The following is a 14,431-nucleotide window of genomic DNA, read 5'->3' as shown; positions in this document are numbered from 1 at the left end:
GGATAGATAATGATAGTGGTAGGATGCTGTGCCGAACATGTAAGGACAGTGAGGAATTGAAGTGTAGGTCAGGTCGTGAGATAGTTGTTGTAGAAGAAAGCCAGAATGTGAGAGAAAATAGTGGTTTGACAGTAAATTTGATGCTGTACAAGATAGCAATGAGAGCGGTGATGAAAGAGAGAGTGGAAGTAATTATACAGAGAGAAAATGGTTTGAATGATGAAAAAAATGAGAATTTAGCTGTAATGAGTGAGATTGCACAGTTATGCGGAGTAATACATAGGGTGAAGCGGCAGTTGGAGAGACTGCAAAACTCTTTCCCAAGTGCCTTGGCAAATGGAAATAAGCAAGTGTATGAAAGGAATAATAAGTGTATGATTGGGAGTGTTTCAGAAATGAAGGAAAGAGTGCTGTACGATGACTTGTTAGTAAGAGGTGTGATACATGAGAATTTGACTAAATCGTACTTACCAGGTGCAAAAATTAAGGATGTAAGTGAGAGTATTAGTGCACAGAAGCTGAGGGTGAAAGAAATGATAGTTGTAGCGGGAACGAATGATTTGAAAGGAGATAAATTTGATATGAGAGAGGACGTGAAGGAATTATTAGAGGTAGCAAAAGAAAAGAGTGACAGAGTTAGGATAGTGAGTCTGTTGCCGTGGTATGACAGAAGAATTTAGGAGGGCCACAATCACAAATGACTATGCGCAGGTTATGCAGACGGTGTGGTGTGGAGTTTGTGGATGTGTGGAGTGAGTTTGATGGGCAAAAGGATTTGTACAAGATGGATGGCTTTGGATTTGTAGAAGATCTAGTGTGCAAAGACTGGAAAAAGTGTTGCTGAGTGAAGTGAGAGTGGATGTGCAAAATCAGGGAAACTAGAACTATTAAGGAGGGGAGGAAGTGGATATGCAGACATCAGTGAGGCAGTTGAGTGTAAGAATGTTTATAATTTGCCCGAGCCAGTACAAAGGACAAGAAATCAGAATGGGATAGTTAGTATAACACATCAAGATAGGGGTGGGACAAATAGCCCTCTGCATTTCATGTATACTAATGCCAGGAGTATCAGGAACAAGAAGGAAGAATTTTTGGCCTTAGTTGGCTCTTCCTGACCACAGGTTATTGGCATTAGTGAAACATGGCTGATGGAAGATGATATAGTTAGTAGGATAGAATGTATAGGGTATAGTGTGTTCAGGAGGGACAGAGAGAGAGAATAAAATGAGGGGAGGAGTGTTATTAATGATAGCTGATGAACTGCAACCAAGGAGAATAGAAGTTGTATTGCAGGATAGTGAAAGGAGCTCATTTGAGGCTATTTGTTGTGAGATTGAGACTAACAGAACAAAATGTACAGTTGGGTGCTGCTATAGACCAGATGATGGAATAGATGGTGGAGATAATATGCATAGGCAAATTGATGAAATGAGTGGAAGGAGGGTAATTATTATGGAGGATTTCAACTATAGTAACACTGATTGGGAGGAGGAGAGGGCACATGTGAGGAGGTAACTGGATTTTATTTAGTTACTGAGAGATAACTATCTGAGACAGCATGTAATGGAAAATACTAGGGGTTCGAGGGTGCTTGACCTAGTAATAGCATCTGAGAATTTGACTGTAATGAATATGACCATGTTGCCACCTATTGGTGAGAGTGATCATAGGGTCTTGACCTGGGGGGTGGCTAAATGTGTGAAATTTTCAATTAGGACAGGATACATGTGGAATTTTCACTATATAATTTAAGGAAATTACAATGTACTAGGATATACATTAAAATAAATTTTAATGTCACGTTGCCGTTTTCAAGAACTTAGGTACAAGACATGTGTGCACGGAGGCACAACAAAACAGTAAGTGAGGAAGAAGTAGGAAGCTATTATTTCTCCTAAAGTCCTGATTGTGCCCTCTAGTGGGCAATGTTGGTATTCTTGGGCGATTGGGCTGAAGGTCTTCTGATGTAGGTTTCCCAAATTTGAGGAAGTCTCATGCAGCCAAATTTGTTGAGGTTTGGATCGTTTCTTAGGGCTGAAGCTGATTCCATGAAAAGCCTTTCATATCTGTATTTGCTACGGTGTATTATCCTGGCTTTCTTCCACCGTATTCTATAGCAGGTATCCAGTGGGATTGGATGGTATATCAGCATGGGTCTTATGTGAAGCGGCTAAAGAATTGTCAGTGCCCTCGACCTTATTGTTTAATCTGAGTCTCGGGTTTGGTTTAGTCCCGAAGGGGTGGAAAGAGGGGAAAATAGTTCCACTGCATAAAGGAGGATCCAAGACTACTGTTGACAAATAACCGACCGATCAGCATATCAGGAGTCGTTGTCAAGGTCTTGGAGAAAGTAGTCAAGGGTAAAATACAGGAATGGATTGATGAAAATGAGATACTGTATGGGGGACAGTATCTCATCGTGAAGGGTAGATTATACCTCAATAACTTGCTCAGGTTTATTAACACAGTGACGGCTGAACTGGATAAGGGTAATGAGTTTACAGTGATACTGCTGGACCTGGCTAAGTCCTTTGACAGGATACCACATGGAAGTTTAATCCATAAACTGCAACATATGGGAATAGATATAGGGTTGGCGAGATGGATAGGAGGGTGGCTGATGGAGAGATACCAGAGAGTAGTTTACTCAGGAGTAGAGTCCAAAAGACAGCCTGTGACTAGTGGTGTGCCACATAGTTCATTTGTTCGCTGATGACGCTAAGTTGGGTAGGGCAATAGTGAATGCAGAAGATGTCAAAATTTTGTAGAATGATTTGGATAGATTGGAGATATGGGCTAAGGAGAATGGATGTCAATTTAATATGGCAAAATGTAAGGTTATGCATTTTGGGGTTGAAAAGATTAGCAGCAGTATATCACATTGGTGGAACTTTACTCCAGGAGATTGATGAGGCCAGGGACTTGGGTGTGTTGGTGGATAGGGAGTTGAGGTTTAAGGGGCACATCGCAAAAGTGGCTAAATCAGCTCATCAAATCACTTGGATGCTGAAGAATACTTTGACAAGCAGAGATAAGCAAGTTATTGTTCCTCTGTATCAAGCCTTGATAAGAGCCCATCTTGATTACTGTGCCCAGATCTGGTCACCTAGGTTTCTTCTTGATGGGGAGGAGGTTGAGAGGATCCAGAGGCGAGTGACCAAGATGATAGCAGGTCTGTGGAATGAAACTTAATGAAAACAGGTTGAAGATTTGTGGGTTGCAGAAATTAGTTGATAGGCAGAAAAGGGGAGATATGATTGATACATTCAAATTGCTGAAGGGTTTCTATAAGATTAATTCAGAGGATATTTTTAAGAACAGGACTGGTGGGGAGGACTAGGGGACATCCATGGAAGCTGGGCAAGAGTGTGGTTAGTAAGGGTGTTAGAGCTGGGTTTTTTACTTTTAGAGTGGTGAATGAGTGGAATAAGTTGCCAGAGTCTGTTGTGGGTACTATGACAGTGAATGAGTTCAAGGCAAAGTATGATAGACACTGTGTAAATGTCGAATAGTTGTGATGGACATGATGTTTAGGACCTCCCTTGATGAGTCTAAGGACTCCTTGGAGTCGCCCGTAATAATAATAATAATTACGGGAAAATAATAAGGACAGTGATCAGAGCTTGCTCCACCTATGAGTTGCCCTGTCATGAAAGGTTGGCATATGCGTCTATCCGCCGAAACTTTTATAGTCTCTATATATATTCAGCACGAAAGTCTTGCAGTTTCTATATTCGGCTATGAAATAATGTTGGATTCAATATGCACTTAATTTGTACAAAATATATATATATAATTAATTAATTAAAACAGAAAAAAAAAATCCTTAGCTTACCCATGGTATGAAAATACTAATAGATTTACAAAAAAGCATTTCATTGTGGGAGCCACATAAATTTAAAAAAAAAAAAAAAAAAAAAAAAAAAAAGACAGAAATGAGGAGTAATATTTAAAATGACTTCCTGAAATTGGGAAGGATTAACATTTGGTCTCTGTATGAGGTTCAGAACTTTCTGTATATAGTTGGAAAAAAAAAAAAAAAGAAGCTAATGCCTTTTTATTCTCATACAGGGAGTAGGCAAGGCTATTTTAGCCCTATCTAACATTTGAAGATAGAGTGGGCAGTTCAATCTCCACTGATAGCCAATCAAAGATAGCTGACCCAAGGCTATCACTAATTTAAGCAGCCAGCAGTAAATATTATAGAAGGCTCAACGAGTGCTGCCATCTCGTGGCCCCCAACACAATATTTTTAATGTCTGAAATAGCGTGGGTTCTACTTTAGATTTTCTTGAGTTTACAGGATGAAAACCTGAGTTTCTGGGATAAAAAGAAACCTGCTTACCCATGCCAGAGATCGACTAACTTGGGAACTAATCAAAAAAAAAAAAAAAAAGGATTAGATAAAGTTCCTCTAGTCGGCAACTAGACTTGAACTTAAGTCTATCTTCAGGCTCACACTTGGATAAAGAATTAAACTAAATTTATTATTATTATCTTCAGGTGGTTTAGCACTGAGGAGTGCAAACACCATTTCCGGTGAGCTACACAGGCTATTTTTTTTTTAAATCAGCTAATATCTTTTTACTCCTGTATAGGGTGCAGGGAAGGCTGTTTTAACCCTATCTAACTTTTGGGAACTGAGTGGGCAGGTCAATCTCCACTTTGAATCTTCTGTGGAGTAAGGCAGCCTTTTTTCCCCCATAGTATCTTGGGGTAGGTGTCCAAGGAATGGTCAGCAAATCTTGTGTGACTGTAGTAGTGGAACCAGATGTAGTTTTTGTATTCAGTAATTCTGATGTTCCTATCTGTCTGTTTGGGTATAATAGGACAGCTTGCAAATGTATGGAACCTGGTCACAGTGGAAGAGATAAAGAAGAACTGAATAAGTCCAAAGACTGTCATTTAATGTTGTTTCAAACTATGATGACAAATACTGTGCCACCTACAACAAAAACATCCACCAATCAGCATGAACTTAAAAAGTCAGATCTTTTACTCTCAAGCTGCAAGGTATCCACTTGACTACAAAGTCCTTACTTCCATAACTCAGCATTATGAGAGCAGATGCATTAAAAGACAATAGAAAATCCTTTGGTTTGCTCTTTTGAAGATTATCAGAGAAGAATTACAACACACCCAAAATAATGATACTCCAAGATTATTCCATCCAAAATATAACAGATATAGGATAATCATCTTTCTTCTCAACAACGCTTCAGAGATCAAGAGAATATTCATTCTGTATATCAAATGCATCTCATTACACACATCCATGGTGGGTCTAAAAAAAAAAAAAAAAAGTTTTTTTCCGAATACCCTATAAGCCAGTTATCAAGATCTCCTTTATTCTTCCTTTCATTACTGATAAAATCCCTCTCTTAGACCATGAGGTTTTCCTGAAAATCTTTCCAATTTTGACCAGACATACTATAAACATTCAATCAACACGTGAATTACATCCACTTTTCCTCACCCTAAAAGTCTGATTTTGCTGAATATGGGGATTTTCTATTAGCCACAGGATCTTTTTTATAAGCTCTTTTCAAGTTTGTGATTACTCAAGGAATGGTATGAAGTCCTTTGCAAATTTAAAGTGCACGAATGATTTGAAAATTTAAAAATTCTAGGAAAAGTGACTGAATTGCTACAGTAATCTATTTGAATAATTTCTATTTAATTGCTTTACACACACATGTACTGAGCCTCTACAACTTATTGTTTATCAACTATAAACTATTCCTTAACAGTATCATCCTGATGGTCTCAGAGTGGTAAAAATGAATGAACTTTGCGACTTCTTTCTTGCTTGTCATAATGGCATTTTTTTTATACGTTCACTCTGAAGATGTGACGATACTCATCCTGAAATATATATAAGCATTTTTCTGATTATTATATAGCATACATCCAGGAAGATAGGGATGCATCAAGCAAGAGCTCTTGAGGATCATGACATGCCTTAGTAACCTATCATACATCTCCCCGAAAATATTTACTTTAGATGCACTCACAATATCCATTCGCAACTTCTTCCACTTACTCGCTATGAACAGAACTTCATTTTCAGATGCTTCCTCAATACACCCATACTTAGTTCCAGTGATGCCTCTACTTTAGTTCCCATTTATTGTCTTAATTATTATTATTACCTAACACCTCCAGGGAGTCCAAAGACTCATCGAGGGAGGACTCCTATTCTACAACTCTCCGTCTCCAACTACAACGAACCACAACTACACCAATGGCATCTACCGTCCACTACTGCCACTAGTATTTTCACAAACATCCATGCCCAAGGCAGGATTCGAACCCGCAGTCTTTTGGCTGGAAAGCAGATATGCTAACCACTCAGCCAACCCGGCTGGATGAGCATTAATAATCAAAAACAGTGCTATGGATCTGTTAAAAATTAAGGACCCATCAAACACTCATGTGAGTTCACTGAAAGCAGAACTGACATAGTAAATATTGATGCATATTGCATTAGTTATGAATCTGTTCATATTCAAGATTTTACTATACTTTTTTTTTAATGTGGTTCCTATCCATGAAAGGTTATTAGTAAACCTATAGTACATTTGTAACATGGGTAAACTTGTTTGCAATTTAGAAGATTAACTGCATGCACAGGGTTCGACAAATATGCTCGGCCACATACTCATGGGAATAGATTTTCCCAGCTGGCAAGAAGCTGTAGAACAAACAGGACAAAATTTTATTTAATAAAAAATAACTTTCTAAATAAAGTCTTTTTAAGAAAAATACAGTTCAGTATTTCACTCAACACTTTACAGAACTCCTACTGACTTATTAAAAATAGAAGGGAGGGTGATGAGAGACTTTTTTTTTTTTTTTTTTTTTTTTTTCATAGCTAGTAGAGTTTTGAATAATTTGTTGCACTCTGTGCAGGCATATAACAATAAAAGACTTAAAGCTTGAAGCATCCTGTTTGGTGTCTCCAAATTAGGATAACTAGGTTATAACCTCAGCTTACCCTATGTATTAAATATATGATGCAATAAATGCTTTTCATGGAACAGGATTTGCATTTTAAAAAAAAGTTCACTTGTAAAATTCAACCTAAGTTCTTTATAATTTAAGAGAATTCTTTATAAATGACTGATAAAGTATGATAAGAAGATTCTACTGCATGTTAAGCATGCAACATATTGCAGATCTAGATGGATCATATTCAACAGCCTTCATTTGACTAATGCTGACATACTGATTATGATCAACAGCACTAAAGGAAAATTATAGCAGATTGAAATAAGGAAATAGAAGAAAACAGTTGTTTCTGGAAATGAAATCTAAATGACTTTAAAAGCCATTTAATGTCTGCTGTATGTTGATACTGTTAGAACATTTTTGGCTTAGCATATTCTGGATGGCACCCATGTTTTTTTGTCTTTTTCACCTCCAGGTAAAAAAATTTGCAAGATAGGGAGAAAAAGAATAAAAGGGTAAGCCACAATTGCAATTAGTGATGCCAGAAAAACAATACAATATATAATGTACTGTAGTAACTATGAATCAACTGTTATATTCAATCAGGTTTAGTATTCATCTTGTATAAGCATGGGGAAAGACTATTTTTCCTAACCTTACGACATTAACTGAATATAACAATTCTGCTCAAAATTTAACTCTTTTTTATATAGTTATTCAATTTACACAAATAAGCAACACTCACCAGAATACATGCAATACCAATACCAATTCCTCCCAATACTACAGCATGATCTTTAATGAACTCCAGAAGTTTTACATAGCAGTCCTGTATAAAATGATAAGAATGAACAAATCACGACACTTCTGTGATCTACACATATGCAATAGAATTAGAATTGTCACTTTTTAATGTTGTGAGTATTTTATAACTTTTAACATAGCTTCAACATGAAGAATAAATAAAATTAAAAACCAAATGTATAAATGCAATACAATTCAATTGTTTACATCAAACATTAAAGATAGACTGTCACATTTGCTTTCGGTGGGTTTTAACTATAAAATTGCAAAAGAATGACACTGATATTAGACACTATTCAGCAAAAAAGTATGAATGAGAAAATGAGAAAGTTAGCATAAATGTGGGTGCAAAAAACAGTGCAAACAATGGAAAAAAGCTAGTGAGACAGAGTGAAAGAACAAAGAAACGAAAGTAAGAGAAATGAAAGCAAAAGGAAGTAGGAATGAGAAACACAGTGAAATTTCCAAAATGCAAGAAAGTGTTCAAATGAAAAGAGGAACATGTGGAATGGTATTAGACATTTAGTGAAAACAATAATAGGGTGCAAAAGAATATAATGAAAGAATAGAGGAAACATGATATGTTGCTTAGGCATGATAATGTCAAGTTCAGTAGGAGGTGGGCAGCAAGAACATGTTCAAGAAGAGAGGCCTGAAATATGTGGATGCTTGGAGTACACTTGATAACAGAAGAGAGCTATATATCACAAATGAATCAATGCACAGAGTATGCAAATGGAACAGTGTGAAGTAAGTAGCTCTACAGTCTGAATTAAATGGACAGAAGGACTTGCATAATGTCGATGGCCTGCACTTAAATGGATTAGGAGTTAGGTGTCTAGACAAAGTTTTGTTCAATGAATGTGGAGGAAGTCAGGAAAACTAAAGCTTTGGGGAGAGGAGGGGATGTTATTTGTATGGGTGCATGCAAGTATCTGTGCATGCACCCATACAAATAAGAATACTAGAAAATGTGAAATCTAATTTTCACAAGCAAATGGGCTAATTTTCAAATGGGGTAGTCAATACGGTGTATTAAGGTGACTGAGTGGATGATACAGTTTATATATACTAATATTAAGAATAAGAGGGAGGGGTTTTGGCATTGGATGGTGCAACCTTACTAAAAGTACTGACATTAGTGAGACATGGTTGACCACCAGCTGTAGTTATTACAGGGATATTGCAGCTTCAGGAAAGATAAAAGCTATTTTACACAATAGTTGGTGATACTGCTTGCAGTTTAGTATAATATTATTTATTTTTGATAGCTTAGTGTGCCTGTGTGATTGTTAGACTTGTGGATTTGTTACTGACTTTTTTTTTTGTTTACTTAATTTTTGAATCTTGCCTTCAACAGAACACAGTGGCAGTATGAAAGAGATCCGTATGTGTGCAGTGAATGCTATAAATGACAGACTTTTCAAAAATGGTTCAATGTTGTGAGTGCAACATGTATGCATGGCAAAATATGAGAGATGTTTTTGTGAAGAGAATGAACAGGAGATGAGGTGAGGTATGGATTTGTAGAAAGTGTGACATTTTGTTAGACTATGAGTTATCAGCAAATGTGAAACAGTCAAAGAATGAAAGTTAGCATAAATGTGGGTGCAAAAAACAGTGCAAACAATGGAAAAAAGCTAGTGAGACAGAGTGAAAGAACAAAGAAATGAAAGTAAGAGATATGAAAGCAAAAGGAAGTAGGAATGAGAGAGAGACAGTGAAATTCCCAAAATGCAAATGAAAAGAGGAATATGTGGAATGATATTAGACATTTGGTGGAAACAATAATAGAGCGCAAAAGAATGGAATGAAAGAAAAAAGGAAAAACGAGGTAACAGATGACTTATGAAAAGACATGTATGGAGAAACCACTGCTAGAAGATTGGTACATTATTACAGGAGGGAGGATGAGAAATATAATTCATGCTCTGAATATGAGAAGGAAACAAGCAAGAGAGTTAATGGTGGTTGTGGGAACACATAATTTAGCTGGACAGAATGCAAGGATGGATATCAAGTTATTGATTTGCATTAGGGATATCAGTGTGTTATCAAGATATGACAATGAAACCCATGTGCTATTTTCACTAAGAAAAAAAATATCAATATATTTATTATGAAAGCAGATAAAGGAAAAGAGGTAGTGGTAATGGATAAGGCTGACTATGAGAGAAAAATAGACTTCCTTTTACAGGATACCTCCACCTATCAAGAAATTAATTATAACCCTACAAAAACCCAATTAAATAAGCTGCTTGATGAATTTGTTAGCTGGGATCAAAATACAGTGGACAAGTTGCACACTCATTTTGGAAGAACTCCTCGTTTATATGGCCTCCCAAAAATTCATACGGTATCCAGTAAAACCCATCGTGAATTGTATCGACTCTTCCACCTATAGAATTCCTAAATTTCTGTCACATTTATTGACTGCCCATACTGGACAATCCAGATCATTCATCAAGAATTCCACACATTTTCTTGAGAAAATCAAGGATATTCAAATAAAAGAGTGATTTGTTACTCAGCTTTGACATTGTTTCCCTCTTTGCCAACATTCCATTATCAGATACTGTTAAATTACTATATGATGATTACCCTCAAAAGAATATAAGTTACCACCATAACTCCGCTACTAGTATGAGAATGGTCTGAAAAGTTCTCATCCTAACAATGAAAAAAAGATTTATAAAAAATAAAAATAATTTTGAAATTAACATAATCTCCCTTAACCCGGTGTTAGTAAGATGGGTTGTCACAGACCCCTAACATATAGAAAGAAATAACTGACACTGCCACCTTACTAATGCCAGGTTACAAATAATACATTTATTCTAGCAATGCTCCAGTGCCATTATCCCATCCCTGTAGTGGTTCTCAGCAAGATCTACAAAATACCCCTCTACAGCTGCAATCGCCTCTTGATTCAAAGAAAAACGCTGACCAGTGAAGAGATAGAAGTCAGATGGAGCCAAATCTGGGGAATAAGGTGGATGTTCCTACAATTCATAGTATAGATCCCTTAATTTGCCCATTACCAAAACATTTCTGGTTATTGTTTACCCTTTTCAAGATAATTAATAAACAAAATGCCTTTAGCATCCCAAAACACTGATGCCATGACCTTTCCTGCTGATGGAACCGGCTTTGTCTTCTTTGGCACTGAACAACCGGTTTCTGTCTGCTGTTTTGACTGCTGTATGGATTCTGGTGTGTAAAGGTGTAATCCAAGTAATAAATCAATGCACAAAATCAGTTTATTCTTGTTAAAAATGCTCCAAGCACTGTTCAAAGATTTTCGTATGAGTGCGTTTTTGATTTGCTATGATCAAGCACAGTACCCATCTTGCGCAAAGCTTTTTCATATGCAATTCTTCATGCAAAATATATCCTGCACATTCTTATAGTCTCAGCAATTTCACACACTGTGACTCGCCAGTCATCCAATACCATATCGTGCACTTGATCAATGATTTCTGGTGTTATTCACTTTTTCGACATCCTTCACGTGGTTCATCTTCAAGGCTGGTACAGCCAGGTTTAAACTCGGCGGTCCATTTCTTAATTGTTGAAAACGAAGGAGAAGAGTGCCCATAAACTTTTATGAATTTAGAATGAATTTCATTTGGTGTTAAATTCTCTTTAACAAAGAATTTTATAACTGCACAATACTCAATTTTATTCATTTCAAGGGACAACAATTTTGATTCAGAAGCTGTATAAAATAAACTATAGGAAACCCTCATATAACGCGGATGTTAAGTTCCATAGAAATGCCGCGTTATATAAATTGTGTTATGCGAGACTCAGATCACATAGAAAAAGTAGGGTTATGTTCTGAAATCGTTTTTTTTTTTAATTATATAAACAACAATGACATATTCAACAAAAAATATTTTTATTTAATTCAGGTAATTCATGTATGAAACAAATACATAGTATAAAATTATAAATTTACAAATTGTACATAAACTTCATTGCACATAATGCATAAATGTTTTAGGCAAAATAAAATAAAGTGCATATTTTAATCTTTCATAGCACGAGGATTAGAGGATCAGTTAAATAAACATTGGTTTTTTTCATGTAATCACCTGATGCATTACTACAAAACAGTAGAATAATTCTATCTTTGAAAACTTTGAATCCAGGAGCTAATCTGTGATTTTTCGAAATATAAGTGTGTTTTTGCATTTTGTATTTTTATTTTTTTCAATATGACCCGGATTCATTCACATTGAACACCTGGTCTGCACTATAAATGTTCATAAACTTTGAGAGCTTTTTGTTTAATAAGATTTCCATCCAAAGGAATTTTCTTTTGAGTGCAATATTCTATCCAAATCATTAGAGATTTCTCCATTAGAATATCGCATACACAAGCAATGTGCTTTGCACTTACCGTTGACCCAGCAATAAACACTTTCTCGGATTTTATGTTAATTTTGTTTGATTGTTTGAATTGTTGATTAATTTAAATTCAAAGTCCTTGCAGCAACTGCTGGTTTTTCCTCCATTTTTCAACTGATCTAAGATTTTAATTTTTTCTTCGAGTAATGAATTTTCTTTTCAATGTTGGTTTTTCCTTTTCATTGCAGTTTGTGGTCATTACTAAAAAAAAATTTTTTTTTTTTTTTTTTTTTACATAAAAAGGCATTATATATTAATTATATATGTAACTCACCAGAAAATAAAGTGCTCAGCTTAAGATGAACACACTTATGATTTTTAATGAGCTTTCCTGGCAGAAAACAAAAGACAATTTTCAACAATAAACACTTTACATGGTAAACAATTGACATACATACATGCTAAAGGGTATTTCCCCTAATATAAATTTGCTACTTATAACTACATGCGGGATATGTGCAGACACAAATTTAACGAAGATAAAATTTAATTTTTAAGTTGCGCGGTGAAAAACATATGAAAAGATAAAGGGTTACTACGATGTGTTTTTATCGAAACCGCATTATATAAGTACCATGGTGAACAAGGGTTACTACAATTTGTAGACCGCAAGCTAAGGCAACTACAATGCTGAAGATTGTATATTATTATAAGCTCTCAGGTCACAATAATATACAATCTTCGGCATTGTATTGGTCAATTTTTGAAACTTTAAAAGTCAGTCTCAGTCTCATTCTCTAAATGATAAAACAGAAAATAACTGATTTATTTCTAAAGGCACTACTAGTTTAATCTTTCTAGAAGACTTCATCGGATGCATTGCATAGAAGTGCAAAAAACTGAGAGATACATAAAAATTATTGCTTGAGTATATCTGCCATAGTTTTAAATTATCAATGGATTGCTAACATTTTGAATGAAATCTCTGACTAGATGTGTTGTTTATGTTCATGAGGATGTGATCTTGTGACCGCTATAGGTGAATAACAAAAGAGTAACAATCGGAAAGGTTGCAGTCAAGGTTGACATTAAGGCAAAATAGGGTTTAGTGCAATTGCTGGTGACAAGATTTTTTTTTTTTTTAAGTTCATCACAGCACTTATATATACAATTTCAGATGTATTCCAGTTTACTGAGCATATAGTGGATTGATGGTCATTGGAATTAGAAGAATTAAAAACATGACTGGCCTGGTTCTACCATAGGTGATATCTCTGAGATGTTCTTTGATACAAAGCTCAATTGATTTCTCTGTTTGTCCATAATACGGAGAATTACAGCCACACCAAACATGGTACACACACACACACCTGGATACTTTACATTGTTATACAGTAGACTCTCGACTATCCGAAGCCCAGATTTTATCATGGAGAATTAAAATAATATAGTAATTCTCCATGATAAAATGAGGAATACGTACTGTAATTTACTTTGCCAAGGCATTGAAAGCGGGCGTCTACTACAATCTTCCTACGTGCCATGTGCATAACATAAGTTGAGACATGCAAAGTGCGGATTTCCCCACTTCGTCAGTTATGTATTGGATGTCCACAAGTGCAGAATACGTTTGCCACTGTTCCTGGTTACGTTAGTAAATTGTCATTTGGTGTGCTTTGTTGTTTTTTTATTAAAAGATTACGAAATGGGTGATAAACAAAAAAAGGTTGTAGTGACTATGAAGGAGAAACTATGTGCTATAAAGTGACTAGACTCTGGAGTAACGGCAAAAACTACTGCTTCAGAAGTAGGAGTCGGAAAAGTACAGTTGGAGACTGGAAGAAAAATCGAGCAGAAATTGAAAAGTGGTGTGCTGCCCAAGCTAGTGGAAGTGGAATGAAAGTAAGAAAAACGATGCTGAAAGGTAAGCATAAAGAAGGTGAGGAAGTTTTATTTTTGTGGCATGAGCACTTAAGAGGAAAGGCTTGCCTGTTACTGGGCTGATATTGCAGGAAAAAGTATTGCAATTTAAGCGACAAATACATGTAGAAGGAGAAGATTCAGAATTTAATGCCAGTGATGGATGGTTAGATCGGTGGAAAAAACGATTCAGTATTCGCCAGATTACCATAAGTGGAGAGGCTTTATCCGCTGATAAAGATGCTGTACTTTTGTTCAAAGACTATCTTTTTAAGCTTATTGAAAAGGAGGGAATTTCTGGGGACCAGTTGTACAACTGCGATGAGACCGGTTTAAATTATAAGATGCTCCCTACAAAAATGCTTGCATCAAAAAAAGAAGCTCCTGCACCAAGATACAAGAA

At 35.9% G+C, this 14,431-nt stretch overlaps 1 protein-coding gene across 2 annotated transcripts in view; it reads right to left on the bottom strand.

The window, feature by feature from the left end:
• Nucleotides 1-14,431, bottom strand: part of LOC150105921 (tetraspanin-11-like) — a 106,167-nt gene that overhangs the window by 14,746 nt on the left and 76,990 nt on the right. For both annotated transcript variants that reach the window (XM_090394415.1, XM_090394414.1), the window contains exon 8: nucleotides 7,697-7,780. In XM_090394415.1, the coding sequence (XP_090250541.1) occupies nucleotides 7,697-7,780 (84 nt within the window). The remainder of the gene's footprint in view (nucleotides 1-7,696; nucleotides 7,781-14,431) is intronic.

This window comes from Typopeltis vanoorti, chromosome 6 (genome assembly GCF_054136105.1).
Source record: "Typopeltis vanoorti isolate ZY-2024b chromosome 6, IOZ_Tvanoo_1.0, whole genome shotgun sequence".
Taxonomy (NCBI): Eukaryota; Metazoa; Arthropoda; class Arachnida; order Uropygi; family Thelyphonidae; genus Typopeltis; species Typopeltis vanoorti.
This window is presented reverse-complemented; position numbering and strand designations above follow the sequence as displayed.